This window comes from Diplotaxodon limnothrissa, linkage group LG6, assembly GCF_057381915.1.
Source record: "Diplotaxodon limnothrissa isolate DT_005_m linkage group LG6, D_limnothrissa_male_GT1.1, whole genome shotgun sequence".
Classification (NCBI taxonomy): Eukaryota; Metazoa; Chordata; class Actinopteri; order Cichliformes; family Cichlidae; genus Diplotaxodon; species Diplotaxodon limnothrissa.
Window position 1 is genome coordinate 18674350 of NC_140601.1, and position 26679 is coordinate 18701028.

The window sequence follows — 26679 nt, forward strand, 5'->3', positions numbered from 1 at the left end:
AGTGTTTTCTAATGTTATTATCCCACTCACCACTAAGTTTCAGTTGGCATTAAGAGAGTTTTGCAAGAGCACCACAGTGATGAAAACAAGAGGAGGAGGAAATGCTGCTCTTTAAATCTCTTGCAGATTTATGCTCCCAGGCTCAAAGAACAGACCTTCCTTGGAATTGTCTGCAGGTGTAGTGTGATTAGCATGCCAGCAGAGGAGCTGCAGCAGCTTCGGTGCATTATCTCTGCCTACCTATGAGGTATAATAGTAAAGCATACATATCATAATTCGCAGTCACTACAGTTATACAAGTAAAAAGCACTAAAACACACTTGAAGAAGAAAAATATGCTCAAGGACACAATTGCAGGTGTTTAGCATGGCCTAAGCATGAGTCATATGGCTTTCTATCCAGGCAGCGTTAATGCCTGGATAGAAATAGGAGCATGTCTATCTTCAGATGACTGAAAAATAAAAAGCTGAAATTCCATCTAAGTAGACCTGGTGAAGCAATATCTCTACATTAGGTAACTTGTGTCATGTTCTGTTGAGTGTAGAAGGGGCTTTACAGTAATCATACAAACGAAGTGAGTCAAAGATAGCTTCAGGTTAAACTTGTTAATTAAATTGTGCATAAAAGTAAATTCTGTCTAGTCTTCAGTAGCCCAGATTGAATGTATATTTGAAATTGGCAGATTTCTATCAAATAAGAGGAAAAAGCACGAGGACACCGTCACATTGGTCCAAATTTAACTGATTTTAGTTAGAAGACTAAAACCACTGCCAACTCAGTATTAGGTGGTATAATTAATGTTGATTAGACAGTAATTGGAAAAGCTACAAAAGGCAAATGACTCTACATTAGGGATTCAGCTGACGTCCTTTTTACATTGCTTTTGTAGCAAATGTATATCTTATCCTAGATTGGCTGTAAGTCTGATGTAAATAACAGTTTTTGATATGTTTTTTGTGCTTTTATGATAGCCAGGGATGATAGGAGAAGCATATCTACAAATCCCCCCTGACATCCCCCAAAGCTCTGATTGGGGTTTGCATCTTAGTGTCTTTGTCCACTGGGATTATCAGCCTTGGTAGACAGGGAAGTTAACCTTACCTACACACCAACTAGAAAAAAAAAAGATCAGAAGATCGTACATGGCTCGTGGCCGTGTATGAGATAGTCTCAGCTTTTAGCATAGATCTCTGATGTGTAGTAACACCCTCTCTTTTGCCAGGGAAGGCAATGTGATATACAGATGTTTCACTTTAGTCTTATATTCTGCCCATTCCAACTGGTCATGAATTATGCTCATTTATGTATGTTTAATTTCACATACTACCCAGAAAGGCTAGAAAGAGTGCTTTTAATAAATGGCACATTTATACTTCTGTGGAATTTCAGTTGCCTCTCAACCCTGGGAAGTACTGTTTTTAATCCGCCCGACACCCATCAGGCATCACTGTGTCTTCCTCTTTCATAAATTCTCCTTTATTTCACTGACTTTAAGTTAAAGTTTCGGTGCACTGACAGCCTGACTTATTATACACTTGATTGCTGATCTTTTGATTTAGTTTTCAGCACTGTTCCAATTACTTCCATCAGTTCTCTACTTTTCATACTCCATTACAAGCAAAAAGGAAATAAAAAGAAGAAGAGAGAAACCAGACTTCCCTTATACTATGTGACAATCAGTAAAGCTTTTACATTGAAATTACTCAGAAATTGAAACGCTTTAGGATTAAGTAATTAGATCCTCCCATTTACTCTAATTCAGCTAATTAGAGTAAATGGGAGGATCTTTGCTTAGGCTGCTGCCCCCGCGACCCGGCCCCGGACAAAGCGGATGAAGATGGATGGATGGATGGATGGGAGGATCTGTTTAAAGCGAGTAAAATAAGTATTGAACACATCACCAATTTTAAAGTAAATATATTTCTAAAGGTTCTGTTGATACGGAATTCTCACCAGATGTCATTAACAACCCATCCAATCCACACATGCAAAGAAATCAAACTATAAATGTCCATAAATTATGTGAAATAACACGGGGAAAAAGTATTGCACATTTTTACTAAGTAAGCCTTTGTTGGTGATGATGGCTAAAAGACGCCTCCTGTTTAAATAAACTACATACTTATTGTTTTCTTTGAAACAATTGTACCTACTGACTCCAGGCCTTTTTGTAGCTCCCCACAGAAGTGGTCCTTGGCTCTTGGTCAACTCCTGTGACAAGTCTTTTCATTCCTCTGTCTAAAATCTTCCATGGAGTATCAGGTTATGGTCACTTTATGGTGAAATTGTATTCTTTCCAAATCCAGATTATTGCCCCAACAGTGCTCATAGGAAGTTTCAGTAGTTTAGAAATTCTTCTGCAACCAATGACATCAGAATGTTTTACAACAATAAGGTTGTAAAGGTCTTTGGTGGTGTCCAAATTCATGGGCTTCATCCTCCTCAGGACCCGGCCTTCGCGGTCTACTTGGGCCAGGTCCTCAGAAGGTCGGGTAGGCCGGAAGTAAACAGCTGCGAAATTGGAGGGTCTAGCCTTCTGATTAGCGTCACCGCTGTCTCGGTGGAGTTTAATAAACTCGGCCGTCTGCTCCTTGCTATCTAAAATATAACAGGACACTGGCGTAAATTCTCAACCATCTCACACATCTCTTTAATCAGTTTTCTGTTTGACGTTTATTCAGCTGTGTGAAAACGAAGGAAGAACCCACCCAGGGGATTATTAAAGTTTTATTTTATCTAATCTAATCTAATAACTTTAATCTCAGCCAAAGTGATTTACACACGAACAAATGAAACACTGAAAAAAGACAAACAATAACATTTTTAGGTTATCTAAGTGATTTATATATTACGTTCAACCTGAGTAGCGAAAGTCCGCGGTGATCTGAAAATGATGTGCCGGGAGTTGTGCCGTTCTCGGCAGCTCTAGTGACCCTCGAGCTCTCGGCTAGCTATTGAGCTGGTGGATAACAGATGTCTCCTTAAACGTCGAAGCACTTTTGCAAATATGCGATATCTTGATAAACTGAGCAGATATTTGAAGTTTAAAAACCCACATTCTCGCCTGAAAATATGTTAAAAGTTTATTTTGTGACCCAAAGAGATTAATAAGAGTAATTTTAAAACTTAGTAGTGGCCGCCATTTCCAGAAACTGGAGTTTGGCTGGACCGCGCTATGAATTCTGGGATATGGTGGACCACAAAGGACACATTCGACCCATCCTTCAAATTCGGAGAAAAGAAGGACGCATTTGTCAGCTGCATTCGGAGGAGTCTACGAATTTGGACAGCCTTCGTCACGTTGCTGTGACGTAATCGGCCTACAAATGCGTCCTCAGGAGAATGCAGCCCATGAATTTGGACACGACCCATAAATAAAGAAAGTGGCAGGGTTGCTTTCTAATTACTGATAGATTTCAGGTGCTGTCATGACTTTCTACACCTTGTTGCACCTCCCTTTCTGTTGTGTGCAATACTTCTCTGTGTCATTCTTCATTATTACACATAACTTAATTTATGGACATCTATGATTTCATTTCTTCGCATGTATGGATTGGATGGGTTGTTAATTGCATATGGTGAGAATTTAATGTCAATTGCACCTTTAAAAATATATTTACTTAGAAAATTGGTGATTTGTTGAATACTTATTTTAACCGTTGAGTCTTTATTACTGGCCAGTTGCATGGAAACTAATTCTCCTGTTTGAGGGGGACAAGACGAGCCTTGCTTATGGGGATGCTCCATAAATTATACAGAACTCCTATTTCCGTTGTGTTTTGTGTTTTTTGCGTTTTTCTTTTTGCAGCATTTTTCTTTTTGCAGCGTTTTTCTTTTTGCAGCATCTTTCTTTTTGCAGCGTTTTTCTTGAAGTTGCAGTGCAGCGTTTTTATTTTTGCAGCGTTTTTCTTGAAGTTGCAGTGCAGCGTTTTTATTTTTGCAGCCTTTTTCTTTTTACAGCGTTTTTCTTGAAGTTGCAGTGCAGTGTTTTTATTTTTGCAGCGTTTTTCTTGAAGTTGCAGTGCAGTGTTTTTCTTTTTGCAGCATTTTTATTTTTGCAAGTGTTTTCTAAAGTTGCAGTCCGTTTGGCCTCTCAGGGCCACCGTATGTAAAAGCATAGCAGCTTTACGATTGCCAACAGTGAGGGATAAATCGTCCCTGATCCTAAAAAAAAAGAAGAAAAAACTCATAAAGTTAAAAGACCAAGTCATTTTTATTGACATCAGAGTACTCGCTCTGCCATGTTAGGTTAATGCTACACATGTCTCACATGACATCTGCAAAAGCTGTCACAGCGGAGAGAAGTGTTAAAAAACGTTTGAAGCTCTTTCCAAAGCCTGAGCCTCTGAAGTGCCTTCTCACACTGATCATATCATTTTTATTGTCTCACAATACTTCAAGCTCCTGTTTAGCTTACTATATTTAGAAAGGCACGACATAATTACTTTGTTTTCCCACATCGTTCCCCCCACTGTGTTGATGTACACTTCAATAAAGTGACTGAGCATGCCAATGAATATTTACAATTGTTGGAAATTAAGTGTACTCGGGGTTTTATTGTTGGGGTGCATGCAGTCATTCGTGAAAACTGTTGTTGGAATAGTGCACGCTCATTAAAAGCAACCAACTAAATCTAAGCAGGGAAGCTAATTACTTTTTAAAACTGCTGAGCAGATGTCTGGTGCTGTTGCCACAAAGAGACGCCCCTTCTTTTCAAGGTAGAAACTTAGTGGAGACAAAATTTATTGGTATTTAATGCCCTTCAAATGCAGCAGATTTAAATGTTTTAGTCATTTTAGATGTATAAGACAACCCCCCCCCCCCCCCCCCCCCCCCCCCCTCTTAAACAGTGCCATTAGGGTGTCTGAGCTGCCAGAGTCATACAGTACTATCTTCAGTGACAAGAAGAATTAGTCCTGCAACAGATGGGGTGGCCTAATTCTAAAGCCTAATCTAAAAGATCATGGAGTCATGGAATTACTTTAAGAGACAGACACAAGTGAGACAGCCTAAACCTAAAGAATAACTCTGGAACGTTCTACCGTTCAAGCAGTCCACCTTAAGAAGCACACCCAGGAGAATTTATACTGTTTAGCAGAGAAATTGCGGTCACATCAAACACTGGTTTAAGTTTAGAACTTTACTGTACTTTTCGTGAACCTGGTAAACTACTTACAGTACTTGACATTTAAAAATGTTTTTAAATTTGCACATAATGTATATGCCTATACTGCCACTAAGTACTTTATTAGGTAGGAAGGTCCAACTAGTACTGTATTGGACTTTCAGAACTGCTTTAGTTTTCTGTAGCATAGATTCAACAAGGTCCTTTAAACATTTTGGTCCATATTGAAATGACAGCATCACACAGTTGCTGCATTTGTCAGCTGCATATCCATCATGCATAGCTCCTGGTTTAAGATCTGTTGACTGGAGACCATTTGAATACAGTGAATTCACTGTTGTGTTCAGGAAGCTAGTTTGACATGGTTTGAGATTGTAGTAATAAAGAGATGGACAACTGTTGATACAAGGCAGGATGAATCTTGACCAATTTTGGTGAATTTTAACCTCATTTTGCTGTTCTTAGCTGTAAGGAGTGCCACCTGGTGTGGTCTAAGATGTTCTTCTGCATACTTTGCTTGCAAAGAGTGATTATTTGAGCTTCCTCTCAACTCGAAGCCATCGGGCCATTCTCCTCTGACGTCAGCAAGGCATTTTTGAGAACTGCCCCTCCCTGGATATTTTCTCTTTTTCAGACAGTTCTCTGCAAAACCTAGAGATGGGAAAGTGTGGAAAAATCCCGCTAAATTAGCAGTTTGTGAAGTAGTCAGACTAGTCCATCTGGCACCAACAACCATGCCACATTCAAACTCACTTAAATCACCTTCCTTCTCCATTCTCTATGTACTTCTGATTTAGCTCTCAGCATAAAAACTGAAAAAGGTACATAACTTATATATAGATCATATTCACACAACCTGCCATTTTCTAGTTTCCGGGGAATAGGCTTCACGTAAATTTGTTTTAGAATGAAAGCAGCTGTATAAAATAAATAAAGAAGGTGGAAATAAACTGTTTACCCATAACTCTCTTAACTCTTTCAGATGTTGAGATAATGTGGACATGTGCTATATACAATATTACTACTATATATGCACCTCATAGTACATCCTTCCTGCACGCGGGTGGAATTTGGATAAATGGGCTGTGACAAATTGCCTTATCAAGCCCAAAATAATCACTTGATCCTGAAATGCACCCTTCCACGAAACCTCCTCGTTGTCATAACCTCTCCCAAACCTTCCCCCGAATAATCCTACTCCAATCTCCTCAAGGTGGGATTTGTCTGGATCAATTTCATAATGCATTATTCATTTGAGAATTTAATCAAATATCTCCCTCACAATCAGCCCATGCCTTGTAAACCCGCCCCCGCCCCCACCCCACACCGTATCCTCTTTCTACTCATTTTATTGGTGATTGTTAGTGTCACCTGCAATAGCAGATTATCAGCCAAATAAATTACTGGGTCACAGGTGAATTAGATGCTTGGCTGGCTGTATTTTTTTCTTCTTCTTCTTCTTCTCCAAGAAAAGTAGCTTATTGTAATTTAGCTTCTTTTTTTTTCTCGAGAAAATCCCCTCCTGCCTGCCTTCCCGTGGGTTCCTGCAGCGTAATGGTTTCCTTTAAGAGAGACACTGGTGGAAAGTGCTGATGCTTGTAGCCTGTGTGTGCGAGTGTGTGCGTGTGTGTCTGTGTGTGTAAAGGCTGCTATTTTCCACGGCTAACTGAGCCACTGATGAGCTTGCCAGCCAGGCCAGAGTTGTGTACACTGCGTGAGTAAGCCTCTGGCCAAGCAGTCTTTGTAATCTCGTGTGTGGGTGTCAACATACTGTGTACTCATGCTGGGTGGGTGCAATTAAAACCAAGCTCAATTGAGATGGATTCTGTGATGCTGCAGCGTTTTACGGCAGCAGTTCATAAGTTTCCCCACCAGTTCAAGCACTGCGGTGTGTAAAGTATACAGTTTCTCGTACAGCAGCTTGCCTTTAAAATTTGTTGATGGCATTTTGCTTTTCTCCACCTTCCCTCACCCAAGATGACTAAAGAGTAAATGAGTGCGGGGCAGGGCGGCTCTTGTCCCTGCTTTGCTGTTTTGCTCCGTTTGCACCGATGGAATTATATGATAATCAGAAATAAGCCGACGCTGCTTCCCCGCCGCACACCAAAAGAGGGTGGGAAGACATTAAAAAAGCTTTTTTCCCCCCTCCCCAGGAAATACAAACATATTTGTTTTGATCTTATCGCTCCCTTCCTCTCTCACTCTCTCTCTCTTTTTTCTTTTTAAAGAACTTAATGCGCTATTCATGAGTGTGCACAACAATAAAAGCACTTTCTGAATCTATTCATCTCAGAGCCACCATGGACAAATTTTGCTTTCACATATTTAGTTCAAAAGGGTTTTTTTTGTTTTTTGTGGTATTGTTCCACATCAGCTGGCAAATGTGTCATTTAGGCAACTAATGTGACTTTGGTGTGCTGAGAAACAAAAATAGCTAGCGGCACTTCTCCCACTCTTTTTCTGCAGCTCGTTGTTTACTAAGGCAAGGTGGAGCGAGTCATCTGTGGCTTGCGTGTCGACTCATTTTTACGTTATCCCACCGGAAGAGAAGCGCCGGGAAAGCTTCTTCTGAAACTCCTACTCAGCTAGAGCGGATCCCCTCTTTCACCCCCTCGCTGAGACACGCAAACAGACACTTGACACTTGTTAGTGCAAGTTTTTGTTTTTTTTGTTTGAGCCTGTTGTTACCATGTCAATGGGTGCTTTAAATTCAGTGTGAAATACAGTCATTACAGTCAAAGTTTTTTAGGTGCAATATGCAACTTTCACACTTGCGTGCACAGCCGCACATTGGTGCATACTGCACATCACACGCTTTGCTAAACACTTTGAGTCATTTGATTGCATGTGAGTTCTCTGTGTAACTTTGTACAATGTAAAATGTTACATTTAGTGGTATCTGGTCAAAGGAAATTTACTTCTTTGGTTTACAGTCAAACATATTTTCCTTGATGATTAATAATTTGAATAAATAAACCTTTTAATTTATATATTTCAGCTGCATTTTACTCAGAATCACAGCTCCATGCTTATGAGGGAAAAGAATCATTTTTGCATGCATCCCGTGAACGTGGAGACTAATATGAAATCCACCAGTCTATTCTAAAAAGTTTTGCACACAAAACCTTCCACCCACACAGCTGCTCCAACAAGCAACACATTTCGGTTTAATCCATTGAGTTGTGCTTGAATCACACTCGCTAAGGGATGAACGCTCCCAGGTACAGAGTGCATGCTGTAGCCTCGGGGTAAGCCTCACTATTCAAACATGTATGTACAGTGAGGATGCGCTGAGCCCCGGATTCGGCTGCATAGTGAAGTCATTGAGGAGTAGACTCTCTAGATCTTATGAGGCATCAATCTCTGTCTTTCTGCCTGTCTAGGCTGTTAACCACCTCTGGGCTGCACCATTGATCTCTGTAATTGTCTCCCACTCTTCAAAGGGAGCTAAGAGTTGGTTTGATCCGAGCTGTTTACTTTCACAGCCACTATAGCTCTGCTCTCTAAAGAAGTGAGCTATCAACCACTTCAGGCATGAGCTAGCATATTATAGCACCATTATTGTGTGTCTGAGCATGTGAGTGATTGTGCAAGAAGAAAAAAAGAAAAGCAAGCCAATGTGAGAGAGAACCCGGCACAGCCTGTAGCCTCGGGGTGAGCTAGCAGCTTCTTGCTGTTACGTAAGGGCAAGAAATTGCAAGCAGGATATTCCCTGTGTTCTAACCACGGGGATCTAACGAAATTAGTGCAAGGAACCGGATGCTGGATTGTGCACAAAATTATAGTCATTGTTTGTCTGCTTTCTTGATATTGAGTACTGAAAGCTTCATACTAATGCCTCCACCAAGATGACAGCAAAGTGACAAGTGTGATATGTAGCATCGCAAGATGTTTTGGGTGTGATAAAAAGATAACAGCGTGTCCCTTCTGAACCTTGCAAAGCAAATTTTCTTGTGCTATATTTGTGGGCCTCAGCTTGAACTGCAGAGTCAGAATAGAGGAAGTTCTTACCCACCAGCTTTAGCAGATAAGAGCTTTGCAATAAGCAGCTGATATTTAACGTTTGCATGCTGTAACCGTTTGATCACATGGATCTGCCTCTGCTCACAGAGCCAAAAGCAGTGTATTAAAAAGTAACCCGATCAAAAAGAGACTGGCGTGATGTGCTGTAATTTCAATGTAGTACTTAAGTCCAAGGATGGGGATTTGGATGAGGCAGTACAGTCTGTAGACCTGCTACCAAGTCATGTTTACAGACTGTGAGTGAAGGGAGCCTTGATTTTTATCACCTAGTCTGCAGTGGGGTTAGCTATTAAAGTTTATGAAGCAAAGCCGAGAGCGTGGGGGGGAAAGCACCGGTGGTATGCTTCCAGCGTACCAAGGGCATGATGCAGTTTTTTTCTTTTTCTTTCTTCAACCTGGAGCTTTTACCAGTGAAACAGCTGTACATGGGAATCAGCATTTGCAGTTTAGTACAGAAACACATGCAGGCTTAGCACCAAAACACTGCTTCTGGGAAACGTGTTAGCAGATAGTTTGGCTGGACACTAAAAGGAACCCAGTGAAGTAAGAAGGAGCAGAAAGAGAGGCAGGGAGAAGTGAAACGCTAGAGCTAGAGCATCACGAAGGGATTCATGTTTGGAGGCAAGCATTGACAAGTTGAAGAATGTGTGAGCAGGTATGAATGTTGAGTGTGTGTTGCTTTTGTTACGGAGAATCACAGACTCTCGGGAAGCTTAAACTGTTTTGTGAGGAAGAGAGATATTAAGCTGTCCGCTGCTGTGTAGTATTTATCATACAAGGCTCTATAGGTCGCCGTGTATTACAGAAACCGCAGGAGACAGAATGCTAAAGGGAGCTTCCCTTGGAGGAAACCACTGTCTCGCAGCAGCCGACTTGTGAGTATTTACCTCTCAGGTTGAAAAGACGAGCTTCCTTTGAGTGCTCGTCAAAGTGCAAAAATGCCTTGCTGGATTCTTTAGGTTTAAGAAAAGCAGGAAGTATCTCATTTTAAATGCTTATGAGAATTGCTGTCATTATATTAAACATGTGTATTATTCTGGAAATACATGTTCTGACAGAAAGCTTTATTTACTTCTCACTTCTTCAGGTGACAGTGTTGAGATGTAACGTGTGATTTTTGTTGAAATGTCACTGGTATAACACAGGAATCTGATCGAAAAGCAACTCTCACATGTGTTCTGTTCTGGTATACTGCAAATATAGATCCAGCACAAAGAGCACATGTGAGAGTGGTAAAATCATTCATTGGGGAAGCTCCAGCCTTCTAAAATATAGATACTTGATATTCTGTGCCACACTATCAAAGCCTGCATAATAGGCTGAGATAATGATTGAGTTTGTTTGTCATTGCAGCCCATTTCAGCACAGTGATCTGTGCCCCTCAAACATTTGGCTAATTAAACTAACAAATGCATTTAGTACTGACATAAGTGTATGGCTAAAACTTCAATTTTAATAATGCTCAGATATTAAGATATTGATTCAGTTCTTAATCACCACGCGTGGTAATGTGTGCTTGTAGTACACTAAATGATTTTGTTTAAGAATTGACTTTCCTTAAGCCTGTGCTATAATGGCAATTTACAATCATCTGACTCTGGAGATAGATAAGAATTATCAGTGAATTATGGAAGCACAGGAGTGAAGTCATGGAAAGCTATGCCAATTAAAAGCCCACTTCCACAATTTTCCACTCAATAATCTATACAACTATAGTTAACAAGGATTAAAGTTTTGCTTTCTTTTATCAAAGCCAAACCCAGAAGGGGGTTTCATTTTCATGTTTGCACAACAAGGCAGGCTTGTGTTACAGTAGGTGCATTTGATGCCTTTGACAGATTTTCAGAAGTTATTCATAAAGCAGTCATAAATAGTAAAAAAATATTAATAAGGCACATAATTGTGAGGAAAAAAAACCCCTAGAGGAACACATAAAAGTGTTTTCTATCAAAGAACAAATCAGCAATATTAAATCCAGATAAGTCTGCTGAACACTTCTTAGAGCACGCACGCAACGCCTTAGGACTAGCGTAAGTAACAAAACAAGAAGTACACAGAAAGGAGCCTGCTGTAATATTCCTATACCGGCCAGACCATTAAAAATCATGTAATAACTGTATCAACTGCATCGTTTGAGGCCATTACATCAAAATGCATTAAATAAAGGCTTAAATAAGATAGACCTGATTGTAAAGGTTTTAAGGTTGTATACATATCAGGACATAATAAAAATACCAGGTCCTTTGGATGTTTGAAACTAAAGGTAAATACAACTTCAAGTGAACTGCAAAGCATGACATATTACACTGTGATTTTGTTTATATAACAAAAAACCAAAAAGATCCAATTGATTAACTGATCATTTCTTCTAAAAGCACAAATTTGGGCAGTTTGTTAGTTTGGAGCATTCAGATGTACCAAAAAGGAAAGACATTAGCAATGATCCTAGAGAAATAATTATTGCTTCCCATCAACCTGGGAGAGGTTTTACAGTCAGGCCATTTCCAAACAATCTGATGTCCATCGCTCTATAATGGCAAAGATCATTGTCAAGTAGAAAACCTTCAAGGGGGATGTCAGTCTATCTGACATCTCACTAAATGCCTCCCAACGTGGAAATAGTTGGTGGAAAGGACTTTGCCCTTGGAGTCATTCAGTCGCCCATGAACTCTTCTGTATAGCAAAGTATTCAAGAATCAAATGTGGAGCCATCTGTCCGACAGCTAACACCTGGCTGAAACTGGGTCATGCAACAGGACAATGATCCAAGCGCAGCAGCAAACCTAACATAACAACAGAATGAGTGAAAAAGAAAAGAATTGAGGTTTTGCAATTGTACGTACTTTCTACCATCGCTGCACATAAGACCCCCGCTGACGAAAACCAAATTTTAAAACATCCACATCAATCAATCAATCAAAATTTATTTATATAGCACATTTTAAAGACCGAAGTACACCAAAGTGCTTTCCAGTAAAATCATGATACAGATAAAAAATCACAATATGAAATATAAATTACAGATATAAATAAAATATAAAAGAATTGCCTAATCTAAATGCAAAGCCAGTGGATGTTTCCACTCTGTATGCTAAACAGAGCAGTCATTACTTTAAACCACTCACATGTAAAGTTAATACTATTGACCATCTCATTAGAATGCAGTGTTCCTGTGGGAAACACTGGGTGCCTGCCATCAATGTGTGCATTACTTTCACACTTAATATCCACAATTGCTGAAAACCAAACACCTTCTCCGTGGGAATGGCACACCCTAATGCCTCATACCATCCAGATTCCCATCTAATTAAGCGTTCACTGGATGTGCCAGGACAAGCTGTGAAGGACCCAACCCTCAACCTTCAGAACCTAAAGGAATCGCAGCACCCTGTGCCAGACACCACTCTCCATCCACACAGGTTACCTCAGAGCTGATTTTGCACCATGAGGCAGAAAACTTGTCAGAGCTCTAAACTGGAGATAGGTTTCCTCTGACGTTATCAACACATGATTAGTTGCGAGATAGCACAGGCCTCATATAAAAGGAGATTTATTGACTTCTAGGCAACCATCTGCAATCCTGTCTCCTCCTTGGTCAGTGCACTGTAAGTATCCAGTTTTTTTTGTTTTTTATAGTGTTTGTGCAGAGTGGGCTCAAGGTGAATGGTAGGCAGGCTGCTAGAGGCGGTGATTAATTTTCATATCAATAAATCTGTGAGTAATAAAGAAGGTAAAATTGTAGAGTCATTCATAAGCTATTTTAGGGGATGGAGGGATTCTTCTCAAAATAAAAAATGAACTTCTAAATATGTCACCTTAATCAGTGCCAAAAGCTTTAATTCAAACCAGTACATGAGCCGCGTTGGTGCAGAATAGTTGTCTTTCCGTGTAGAAGTATTGCAATAAAGAAAGAGATGGCAGGGGTAAAAAAAAGTGTGTGTGAGGGGGCAGATCAAAAGAAGAGGAATGAGGTCAAGGTAGACACTATGAAAGAATAGGTCGGGGAAGAATGCAAGGACAATGTCGATTGTAGACAGCTAAGAATGAGAACACCTGGGGAAAACACAACCCAGTGCTTTTGTTGTTGTTGTTGTTGTCTGTGCTCATCCGGCTTTGGGGTGACTGCTTGCTTGAGATCCCTCGTTGCCGTCTGTTCGAAGACTTTCAGCTGCCAGTGGCATTTGCTCTATCGTCTTTGCCCAGGCTAACACATTGACTGCCTCCAGAATTATGCAAGGTCACTGAACGTGTGTTTAATGTGCTGGTTGGGGGGTAAAAGTGATTAAAATTAGCGTAAATAAAGGAGCACTTTTTCTTTAGGCTTTTCATTTTTCATTTCACTGCCAAGAGCTTCAAATATTTTAACTGCAGTACTGTAGGTAGCTTGCGAGTCAAATCCCCGCTACTCTCAGCGTGCTTTCCAGGAACTCACAGTTATGATCCGCAATATGTCAAACATTTCAAGCTTCAAAGTACGGCATTAAACACGCCCCGTTGCCGTTTGCTTGAGACATATTTTGAACAAGCTTTGGATATAGGATTCTCCATGCATGCAGTTACCCCCCAAAACCGCCTCTGGTTCTCTGAGATTCAAACTAATTCCTATTCTGTGCTGTAATTTAAAATGGGAATACACTGAAGAAAGGCCACAAAAGACATCAGTAATCACTGACAAAAAAAAATAGCAACCAGCTAGAAATGCGCAAATGGATTTGGCAGGAGCTCTTGTGTGCATAAATTCTTTTTGCAGAGTCAGAGTAAGCAGTTTGTTAGCAGTCTGGGAAGGATCTCGGATAATCTTTTGGCAGGTATGAGTCCATGCATCAGTCTCTGGTTTCCACTTGCCATCACGGGTCATCAATCCTCATGGCTTTAAAGGCAGAGAGACTTTTTAAAATCCAGTGTTTCTGCCCAGCATTTCCTTATTTCACACCCGGCCAGTTAAAAGGTTAATTCCTAATCGCCATGGCCTCCGGTGTTCGCTGCATTTGCACCAAGCGATGTGTACTAAAAAATAACAGGTGTTTTGGTGGGTGGGTGGGTGAGTGTGTGCATGAAGTGTTTCAGTATGCGTGCGTGTCTTATTGTGTTGGCTTGTCTACCTGCCGTGGGTGATAAGGGCCAGTGTGGAGGATCGCCTTTTGTTCCAGAATTACTCATCCCTGTGTCAGCGTGGGAAATTTAAACCCCGCTTAATCTCCGTTTCAAGCTCAGATGCTGGTTAGAGCCTGAGCTCGGTGTCGCGTGTTGTTGTTCACCATTGTCTCTCTCAGCGGCAGCTGCACGTGTCGGTAAATATTTGAGTAAAAAATTTAGAGAGAGTCCTCTCGTGTGATCCTCGAGCACGCCAGGGTTCGTTTTGAAGTGTTTATCTGTATGTAAACACACACCTACACGCGTACCTTCCACCGTGTGGTCGGAATTCGTGTTAATTCAAGCAGCCATAACAAGTGTCTCTTTTCCTGTTGGCCATCTGAGTCACAGGCTGCAACCGAAGTGTGACACACAAGTCTGTGTCTGTGCGCTCCCTCTTCCTCCCTCTCTCTCACTAGATATTTCCCCCTATATTACTCTATATCTCTCTCCCCTTTTCTGTGCTGCTATCTTGGTTTTCTACCCATTAATTGTCAGTCTTCCTTCTTTTCTGCCTCTTCCTCTTCTCTGTTCCACCCTCCTCCTCCTTCATCCCCCTCTCTGTTTGTATGTGTCGACTCTCTGCCTCCCTCCCCTCCTGTCACTCCCTCCTCCACCTCTCTTTCTCTCTCTCTCTCTCTCGCTGGTCTCGCTTACCAAGCAGGGCACAGCAGCAACAGCAGTAGCGGCAGTAGCTCACTCTAGCCAGTTCTGAGACACAGCGGCGGCTGCAGTGTGCATGTCAATATGTGTGTGCGTGTGTGTGTGTCACGGTTTACATGTTTGTGTCAGCCAGTGTGCCTGCTGCTCTTTAAAGAGTGAATACAACGCATCCATGGAGTTACTCTAACGAAGGGACTGGAGGGAGATATGTAAGAGGACCATCCTGGAGCTCATTAAGAGGAAGAAGGAAGACATAACATCACTTTTTTTCCCTCCCCCGTTTTCTCTCTTCTTTATTTCAACCTCTGTTTTTCTGTCAGACTCTCCTCACTTCTATAGCTCTCCTTTCACTGTCTAACTTGGTGTGCTGCTGCAAGGATTCTGTCAAACACAACTGTAAGTGGACTTCATCGTGTGCGTGCGTGTGTTTATGTGCTGCATGTATTTGCTGTGTACCCTCACACTCCTTGTCAATTTTAACTTGCTGTAGCTGTAATTCGCGTCTGAGTGCACATATTTGCATGCCACGATAAAGTGCGTGTCGTGACATCTCTAATGACTTAATTAGGCCGATTTGCAGAGCCCACTTTGTAGTGAGGGAGCAGCGCGTCCATGTAAACATTACTGACCTCCGTGGTGCAGATCTGTTCATAATCACAAATGTTAATAATACTCCTGATGCGTAGTATTGTGCCAAACTGTCACTGCTGCCATTTATCTAAAATGTCACTTGTTGGTGTGGCATGTGAATGAATGCCCTCTCCTCCAGGTATTCTCTGCAGCTGGTGAGTGTGTGCGTGAGGGAGAGACAGACAGGGAGAGAAGGAATGATTGAGAGAGTCTTACTGGGTGCCTGTGTATGTGTGTGTGTGTGTCACTCTGTCACCCTGTCACCCAGGGCATGGAGAAAAATCAATAGATCTACAGCTTGAGTTGGGCCGTTTACCTCTGTCAAGTGATGAGCAGACACTGTGGCCTTCAAGGGTCTGCAGACAAGTGCTCGGGATGCTGTGCAGACCCGCAGTCCGTCAGCTCTGCGTGCTCCTTTCATTTTTCGTACATGATTGATCTTGTGTGCTTTTGAGAGCTCTATTTTGTTAATTAAACCTGACTCTTTCCTTTCTTTTCTTTTTTTTTTCAAAAACTGGCGACAGAGACCATACGTCAAAAGTTTTTCTTTTACCTCCCCAACTGGCGCCACTATTAGAGCTAGCCAAGGGAATGAGTAAGAGCAGGTGAAAAGACTGATAGAAAGAAGACAGAGCCAGAGCATGCAGGATGGGAACAGAGGTAGACCGTCATAATCAATCCTCCATGATCCTGGAAGAGCATCATTTGTCTTCTTTTCTCACTCTACTCCTCCTCTTGCCCTCATCTTTCTCTCATTTTCGGTGGTATAGCTACTTTGATTTTGAGTAAGAACACCAGTCTCCAGAGCTTCATTACTTTTAAAGCCTTCATCGTGAGGGGCCATAAAAAGATTCTAAGGAATGGATTTGCCAGACATTTTGTACCGACTTGCGAGTAATGGCTATGGGGGAATATAATATTCCTCCACGGTGTGTAATGGCCTTCTGTGCCTTGTGCTCTGGGTTATCAGGGCAAACTGGGATTGGCTAAAATCCGTCAGTGCTGAAGAATATGACATTGTGCATGTTAAGCTGCGCCTGCTGGGGATCCTAGCTCTGTTTAATTCATAAGAACACACCACTATGCTGCATAAACTTGTAACTGAATGCGATGCTCGCGTTTGTGTGTCCAGGAGATTGGGGTTGTTTTTAAGCATTGCACTGACCTTGTGTTTTGGTATGTTCCCCTTTCTCTACTGTGTTTGCATTCATTTGTTTTCCATCTTGCGACTGGATAGGGCAGAAGAATGTGTCTGGGGCAGTGTGTTGCCTTAAGAATATGGGGATTTGTATGGGGTAGCAGGAAAATGCCGGGGAGGAAATGATTGAGAGAAAAGGTCACTAGACAGGATGCCCTTTTTTTTTTTTTTTTTTTTTAATCTGATATAGGAAACTGCAGAGACCCAAAAAGGGAGGGAGAGAAAAAGCAGTGCAATGTTAGGAAAAATGATTAGAAGTGAAAGTGTAGCTAAAAGACCAAAGAAGTGCTATAAATTGTGTTAACTCAAACATTAAGCTTTGCTTCTCATATATCAGCTGCGACTCCAGTCATGACTTAAATGTCCCATTTCCACAGGCTGACAGAGCATTGTTTGTGACCTTTTCTTTGTAGGTGGAGTGTAAAACTGTGTGGTGTTTTACTCTCCACCTCTGCTTTCAATCACAAACAGTAGCGTCCAGCTGGGGCCTTTCTAAGTGGAGTTTGGATGTTCTCCTTATGCCTGGATGAGTTGTCTGTGGGCACTCCAGCTTCCTTCCACAGTCCAAAGACGTGCATGTTTGGCCTAATTGGTGATTCTAAATTGGTTATAGGTGTAAAATGGAGTGTGACTGTGATAGCCCTGTAGACCGTAGATCTATATACAACCTCTCACCCGGGGGCATCTAAAAACAGGACTGATGGACGGATAGATCATAAACTATATAAAAGATGGATGTATCCGCCATGATGTCACTCAATGGTTTATGACGCTAATAGATAGTAGTGTTTGTCAATAGTAGGCTTTGTTAGCAAGTAGTATTCATAGACAGTATGGACACATTGCACAGAAATACAGTCTAATTGTTGCTAAGTAACGTACTATACAGCTAAAATAGTGAAATTTCACTCACCAAACTCAGGGATAAACTTACTTATTGCTATTTATTAGACTGTACTCTTCCCCCACCAATCTGATGGCCAATCCTCCCTGAGCCTGGTTCTGCCAGATTTCTTCCTGTTAAGAGGGAGATTTTCTTTTCCACTGTTGCCAAACCACTTGCTTATGGGGGTCATATGAGTTCTTTTTGTGTATTATTTTTGGGTCTTTACTTTACAATATAATGTGCCTTGAGGAAGCTGTTGTTATGATTTGGTAAACAAATTGGTAACTTTTAAAAATAAAATAAGATAAGATAAGAGATAAGATAAAACTTTATTAATCCCTCGGGTGGGTTCCTCTGGGAAATTCGGTTTCCAAAAGCACAGCACCAACAAAAGTTACAGAGTTACAGAATATTATATATATATATATATATATATATACACACACACACACACACATATATAAATACAGAGACATATATAAATAAAATATACGAAGGGGATAAATAGAATAAATAGGAATAAAAATAAAAATACAAGTGAATTGCACATTTCGAGTATTGAGGTCTATTGCACCGTTGACTATTAACAAAAGTATTGCATAAGGTATTGCACAGTGAAGTGAAGAGGCACTACAGCTTAGTTGTTCCCCCCTCCTTTGTCCACCTGTTTCCCCTCCCTCTCCCCTCCAGAGAGGAGTTAAACAGTTTGATGGCGTGTGGGACAAAGGAGTTTTTAAGTCTGTTAGTTCTTGTCTTGTCTTCACCCCCACATGAAAGTTGTTATGAAAGGGGAAGTTACCATGCAGTGAGGATGTTCATTTTAAATTTAAGCACTTTAAGAAGTGACAGGAAGCTTCAAGTGGCCATTGGAGGAACTGCTGTTTTTGACACTTTTACTCTCCGCCATCTATCGACTAGAGATAGTTTCTGGTATAGCAGTTATTATTATATTTCAGGTTTTCTTCCAGTTAATTCTGCAGACGATGTTGTATATTTTAAACTTTTTTTTGCATTCATTTAAAAAAACTGACTTCACTTTCTTCATCTTCAGAGGCAGGGCAAAGCCTTTGACAACAATATGTAAGAACAGACAGGAGCGAGACACAAACTGTTACATGCTGCTATTTTTAGTTTTGGAAGAGCCATCAGTAGCGTATAAATGTAGGATTTATAAACAGCAAAATTCTGGGAGAAAAAAAGGGCTGAAAGCATCTTGATTGTGTGCGGATACTTTAATTAAAGTGTCTCCTTCATTATGATGAAATGCTGGGAATCACCTTTGTACCTGTTGTTAATTACCTACATGTTAGAGGTTTCTGCAGCAGCAGGAGCAGCAGCCTGTGTCCTTGGCACAGTCGCAGCCCTCCCCCCTTCCTATACAAGTTTTCATGTTGAAGGTGTCACATGCAGGTGCAGGACTGTAGGTGTGAGTAGACGTGCACGTATCTGGCCATTCCTGTTAAGGAAGGAGGGAACGTGCGCGTAGCCTAGAAATGTGGATCATCTCTCTTCGTTACCGATGGGCTCGTCCCCTACCTCTCTCTCCATGACCCAGTTCTCGTGTGCTGACACCCCGTGTTCATACTGTGCCTGCAGCAAACACATGTTGTCGGAGCAGAGAAAGGAAAGAAAGCGGATTAAAGGGAGACAAAAAAGGAACTTGTTTTCAGAAGTTTCAGAATTGTACTTGGCAAATGGCTTGTGCTTGTTGCTATCACCTCTATGGTGCGACCAAAAGAGGAGTTCGGTTGTTTTTTTTAATTGTTTAACTCTTTACCTGATACTTCATTTACGGGCTTCTTTCTTCTTTGTCCTGTATTTACAGAGCAGCTTCCTGGGTAGTGCCACATTTTCAGTTGGAGATCTTCTGAGGGCAAAAGATGAACGACTGACCTTGAGCCTCAGGTAAGGGCATGTTTCCGTCCCGCTCGCTGCTGGACCGTAACCCTCAAACCTAAACTCAGACTTGTGTGCATCTTCTCTTGAAACTTAGCTGGCAAAGGAAATCCATCCACAAGAGCAATTTTTAGGAGAGCTCTGAAAGTTGCCAGGGCTTTTTTTTTCAGGGACGATTTGTTAGCAAGTGAGAATAAAGTAGTGCTCTAATCATCTTTGTTTTTTTGTGGAAAATTGAAGTGGAAATAACTGATTTTTTTTTCCTAAGAGGCTTTTAAATGAAAAAATGACAAGAAATTCCAGTGTGATGTCCGTAAGAATAAATATATAGCATCTTTCCCCCACACCAATAACACTTCTATGTTTGAACATTAGATTCTGAAAGTCAGTGGACGTTGCAGGGCACACGCTTACTTAAAGGGTTGTGAGGATATAATCAGTAATTTCACCACAAAGAAGATCGCTTGTTTGCCTTTTAGGGGGGCACATTGTCTCATCGCAAGCAACAGATAAGCTTTGGTCCTGAGCATTATTAATGCTGTTCCCTTCTTACAAACTGCTTGACATGACTATTAAGAGCTAGCGCGGAGATATGTAAATAAATAGCTGGCGCAGTTTGAAAGCCATAAAATTGCGTTTTACTGTTAGGTTTGATGATTTCACCCAAGGGGAACCTAAATATTCTGTTTGGGAGAAGATTACAAAGGAGCATTTGAAATGAACATCTGCTGATTGTTTCAGGCACAGAGCGAGGATAGCGTTAGCTCGATGTGCAAACTGAATGCAGTCTTTGTGTCGGTTTCACAGGAAACTGAGCTCGAGTAATGTGGAATCTCTGATGCCACTCAGATCAGGTGGACACCAGTTGCACACCTACATATTGCAGTTGTGCACTTGATTCATTTTTTTTTTTACGTTTGCAAATTAAAAACAGGAGGATTTGTAATTATTTTTTGCTTCTTCTGTTCCATCTGCTGCAATAACACGCAACCCAACCTGCTCATCTTTACCAACATGGCCCTGAGTTTGAAGCGCTAACATGTCCACAGGTTTAGCTGACATTTAAAGAAGAAATTGCACGTGAAGACACATAAACAGACCCATCGCTAATGCTGAATGTCGCAAGGCTTTTCTAAACCATCAGAGCAGTGAAATTTTTTTCTCGCTAATAACTACTCGGTGACGATCGGTGATAATAATCTCCTGCTGACATTGCTTTATCTGTCCAGCTACCACTTCTGCAAAGGAAGGTGACTTATAAGGTGTTGCTCAGTAAAGTGTTACTCAGCGACGCTGCACATTTTAACCCTATCATAGCGAAGTGAATCCTTTTTGATACATGAGTTTTTGTCAGTTATTGAGACTAATACATTATCATTAAAAAGTAATGCAAACAAAAGGAAATTGCACACTAATTAAATGTCAGATGTAGCAAATATGACAGCTGGCAATTATTTTGTAGTTCAGTCTTTACATTGTTAACATAAATTTCATCATCTGGTATACTGCCTTGTAGCAGCTAAATTTGAAATGCCTGCTTTTATGTGGCTCCTTTTGAAACATGGGACTAGGATTAAGCATCTAATTTCCACAGTAACCTGTGACCGACCCACCGTACCTTTGGAGCCTCAAGTCCAAAGCACGTCCACAGAAATCCAGCTTGAAACAAAGATTCTGCTCTGAACACGCGTCTTGATTATAACAACCACGATGAGGCTGTTTCTGACTGAACCAGTACTAGTGGGTGTGCGGACAGACGTAATCGTTATTTCGGTGCCCACAAAGACGGTCCTTTGATAGGTAAAGTAATCACAGATGGTGGTCTTGAGTGTGCAAGCCATATTGCAAAAGATACATGGAGAAGGGTGAAGGTCATGAGCGTTACCATGGAAACCGGAGACAAGTTCCCAAGTAGTGAAACCCAGTAGGTCAGTGCGCAGATATATTTGTATCTTCCTAAAATGCTCACACACGTGTATTTGTTCTTGCTTTGTTCTACGTCCTTGAGTCCATGGATCACGATCACAAAACCGTCACATTCCGCTTTTGTTCTGAAGGTCCGCTGAACACGCACAGTGCCTTATGGCTTTTCTTCCTCTTATGCAACCAGTGCGTTTGATTTAATAGTCAGGACGCTCTGCCTCCACCTGTTAACTGTTAAGATGAATCCGTCTCCTGTTTGTATTGTCAGGCTGAATTTCCCTTTTCCGTCACGCTCACAGTTGTGTTTGAAAGTACACCCCTTCGGCAATCTACTCTTCTTATTTCCTTCTTCTTTTTTCGAATTTCTTTTGTTATGCTTTTCATTTCCTGTAGGTGATCCCAGGTCACAGGGTATAATTGTATCTTGCACGATTGACTATATGAGCTGCAGAGAAGAGAGATTACGGGCCCCCTTTCTCCGTCTGTGGGCATTTGTGTTTGTGCATGCACACATTTTTGCACAGGTTGTTCTGAACAGCAGAGTATTGTCATTTCACTGCTCTGTAGTTGTACCACATTGTTGGGTTTCTTCTTTTTTTTTCTGTTTGGCATAGTGGGTTTTATTTCTGAGGATAACATGAAGCCACCACAAAGCATTTTTTAAAAAAATCCAAAATCAACAATGGCCTGCCTATTCAAGGCCTGCTGTTACTGTGCTATCTTTATCACTGCTGCTACACCTTTATCCACCTGCACAAGCTGAATTCAGCTTGTTCAGCTATATTCTCTGAGGCGGCGTTGCCCGAGACTCTGAAAAGGGGTCAGAAAACAGTTCTGCACACAAATCATATTGATTTTTTTTTAACTTTCATCTTTGCTTTCCCTTTTTTTCTTTTGTGTTAGGGGTTAATTTGACTTTTTCAGGGTTTTGGTAATTTCTTCTTAGGTGAAACTTCAGAAAACCTTTCGCTGAACGATGTAAATACACTAACCAGCATGCTTTCAAGCCAAATAACTTGGCAAGCAAAAGCACACAGCACACTGTACTGTAATACAGTGTTCTGCTTGACAAGAACAATCCAAGTATTCATTCCATTTTTAAGTAGCTTAAAGTAAACTTGTGGCGCACTAAACAATGTCTGTTACCACATTAAAAATGTTTCCTACAGAAACGCACACATGGAGTCATTATGTCCCAAAGAGCTGTTGCTGGTGTGGCGTTGGAGCCCAGAGGTGTTACACTGACACCCTGCGATGCATGTGTAAGCCATCCAGACACACCAAGGAGAGTGCCTTTTATTTGATATGCTGTTTGCATGTTGGTTCATGCAGCGAGAAAACATTTCAGAGATGAGGAGCTTTTCGTGAGTATGCATGATTCATCCTGGGCTGTTTGACCTGGTGAAGAGTCTGTGATTCACAGAGCGGGGCACAAAGTCTGCGACACTGATGTGAGGCAGGAACGCGATTCATTCTGCCCATTACAGGAAACAGATGCTTCATTTTAACGGCGTCCTAATGCCCACTCAGTAGGTTGTTGCAGAAAGTCAGTTAATTTGAGCTGCTTCGCTCGGAGGAGAGAAAAGGGGAGCGCTTTATCTCGACGAGGCAAGGATTGATTCCCTTCAGTGAGTCTCAAAACCAACATGACTTTGACCAACTTCGCTTCATAAGCTCTGGGTTTATATTGGTGCTGAGCATAATGCATGTGGAGCTGAAATTGTTGGTTTTTTTTGCCCAGGTTCACTCTGTTACAAGGCTGTCCACCTCAGAGCTCGCTCCTCATTCCCACAAATTCTTTGCATCCCGGCTCCTCTCTCAGGTCTCACGCTCGCTTTCATGTGCGGCTGGTTAGGATGTTTGTCACGGATTGTTTTTGTTTTTCCGTAAGGTGCAACCGGTTTGATTTAGGTCACTTTTTCCTTCTTTTTTTTTTTTCTTTATTTATGAAACTTCCTGTCAGCTTCGTGTCGAATGAGCGCGCTTGTTGGATACGAGGACTCGGCCCGTGTGAAGATCTTTCTCTTTTTGTTGACACCAGAAGCCGCTGAAGTGATGATGAGAAAAATCTTCCCTTCCTGCAGCCTCTCAAAATGACCAAAAAGGAAACACATACAGAGGCCCATCAGACACTCAGCGGCGTACAGACAGACGCACGCTCGCACATGTCTTTAAAGAAAACACAGTTGGGCAAACAACACCAGAAAAGGTAGTTAGAGTTTGAAGTTTGCACCTTTTATTAATCAAAGTTTCTGTTTAAAGGGAATTATTGATGACATAGGTTGCTCGGCACATAAATTCCGCTCTAGTTTGCCTGGTGGTAATTTTTGTAACCCACCTGCAACATCTATCTGAAAAGATTTCTTTTTAAAACAACCTCATGTTAAATATCTTCTCTCAAGGTTTCCATCTCTTTGGTATTCTTAGAAGAAGATGGAAATAGAGGTAATCAAGGCTAGAGTTTGGAAGCTGAAAACAAGGGTCATGAGATATCTGTATGCCGTCGTGTGCACATGGCTGCCTGGTCATGTGTATTTGTCTTTCAATCTATATTGCATCAAAGCAGCACGGCTTGCGTTTTCCTGCCTGAGGTTATACCTCTGAAAACTCACATAACTCCTCACAGCCCGCACCGCTTGCTGTGAAACACGAACGGCATTATATCCAGTGTTTTAAGATGCATTTGTCGAATTCTTGGCATGCTTGTTCATTTTCCATAATGTATGTTCGCTGCGCAATGCGGGATGCAGTAATGTTTTTGCCACTTAGAGGCGGCAGAACAAGCTGTAAACACAATATTGACAAATTACCACCGCGTGCATTTAGGCAATGTGTTAGTTATTAGTTTTAGCAGCTTATTTGCACATTCAGGCACTGCAGAGAAATTTTTAGCACATTTTAATATGCGCCCTCGGTTTCCGTCTGGCTCACGAACATCCAGTGTTACGTCACGTGTCATTTATACTCAGTTGTTGCTCGGTTTTGGGTTACAACCAAAAGAAATATTGTTTTCTTGAACTGACTGCCAGATTCCTTTATGACCTTTACCCACACAGAATGTGGAGCCACTACAATAACTAATCACCATCATGTTTGAGTTCTTAATTACCTGCTGATTGCAAACAGAGATGCATTGATTGCATACCTCTGATATTTATCAGAACAGCTCACCATGTAAAATTACTACATGGTGAGCTGTTTACCGGCGGTTTATCCGTGAAATGCCATTGGGCGTTTAGCCTTGTTCGTTCGGACTCAGTGGACACATTCGTCGGCTTGTATTCTCGCTCTATCACATCTCTGCAAGCTCTGTAGACATTTAATTTGAAAAAATAACTGGATAACAATTGCTAAGTAACTACTAGCTGTACTTGTTTGTCCCTTCAGTGTAAAGTTCATCTGAGACAGATTGTATGTAGCCTGGTTTCAGCAGGGATGAACAATGAAGCCACTGTACAAGAGGAGCTGCAAAGATGTCAGTGCTGCAGAGGTCTCTCAATAATGCATGTTATATATACACAGAGGAAGAAAGATGATTATTGCATAAACATGCAATTGCCCAATTAGTGACAGAGTCTTCATACTGTTATTTCAGCAATAGTTTGGCCCTTGCTCTTGTTCTGTTGCCCTCTCAGTCTCTCACACTGTAGTTCCCCTTTTGCACTTCTTGTTATCACTAAAACTTTATGCACTCAGTAGGAGAGGCACTCTCTGACCCAGTTCTAGAGCACAGTTTGAGATTTGATTTTGATAAGAATTTGTATGCTTGTGTTAGTGTGTGCGTGCCTGTGTGTACGTGTGTATTGGAGATTTACCATGGCGAGGCTACATTATCACAGACCAGTGCTTTTGCTGCCTGGCTTCATGGCTTATTCATCCATTCCCATTAGATAGGCCCTTTCTTTATTGTCCCACCAGCACCAGTTTAGCCTGCTATCATTATAATATCATTTTACCACCCCAGAGTCCTTTGTATTATGCTGTCCCAATTCTCATGCTTTTCCACAGACAGCCAACTCTCCTTTACACTGTATCCCCCGTGGCTGATTGTATCGGAGCCTGACCTAAGAGTCTAAAGATCAACTGTCTGATCCAGTTATACTGGAGAAAAATTGTGGCTCTTGCTGGAGCCGTGAGTATGGTCACACTCGTGCGTGTCTGCTTTTGTATTTTTCACACGTTAATCTTGCCCTCCTTTGTTGCACACACCCACATACAGTGGGGCAAAAAAGTATTTAGTCAGCCACCGATTGTGCAAGTTCCCCCACTTAAAATGATGACAGAGGTCAGTAATTTGCACCAGAGGTACACTTCAACTGTGAGAGACAGAATGTGAAAAAAAAATCCATGAATCCACATGGTAGGATTTGTAAAGAATTTATTCATAAATTAGGGTGGAAAATAAGTATTTGGTCACCTCAAACAAGGAAGATCTCTGGCTCTCACAGACCTGTAACGTCTTCTGTAAGAAGCTTTTCTGTCCCCCACTCGTTACCTGTATGAATGGCACCTGTTTGAACTCATCATCTGTATAAAAGACACCTGTCCACAGCCTCAAACAGTCAGACTCCAAACGCCGCCACGGCCATAACCAAAGAGCTTTCGAAGGACACCAGGAAAAGTATTGTAGACCTGCACCAGACTGGGAAGAGTGAATCTACAATAGGCAAGCAGCTTGGTGTGAAAAAATCAACTGTGGGAGCAATCATCAGAAAATGGAAGACATACAAGACCACTGATAATCTCCCTCGATCTGGGGCTCCACGCAAGATCTCATCCCGTGGGGTCAAAATGATCATGAGAACGGTGAGCAAAGATCCCAGAACCACACGGGGGGACCTGGTGAATGACCTGCAGAGAGCTGGGACCAAAGTAACAAAGGTCACCATCAGTAACACACTACAACGGCAGGGAATCAAATCCCGCAGTGCCAGACGTGTTCCGCTGCTGAAGCCAGTGCATGTCCAGGCCCGTCTGAAGTTTGCCAGAGAGCACATGGATGATACAGCAGAGGATTGGGGGAATGTCATGTGGTCAGATGAAACCAAAGTAGAACTTTTTGGTATAAACTCAACTCGTCGTGTTTGGAGGAAGAAGAATACCGAGTTACATCCCAAGAACACCATACCTACTGTGAAGCATGGGGGTGGAAACATCATGCTATGGGGCTGTTTTTCTGCCAAGGGGACAGGACGACTGATC

General features: G+C 41.6%; 1 protein-coding gene across 1 annotated transcript in view; it reads left to right on the forward strand.

Annotated features, from left to right (window-relative positions):
- The window catches only part of inpp4b (inositol polyphosphate-4-phosphatase type II B), a 187820-nt gene that overhangs the window by 57717 nt on the left and 103424 nt on the right, over window positions 1–26679 (forward strand). The window contains exon 5 of the mRNA XM_085356898.1: window positions 19484–19563. Coding sequence (XP_085213024.1) covers window positions 19484–19563 — 80 coding nt within the window. The remainder of the gene's footprint in view (window positions 1–19483; window positions 19564–26679) is intronic.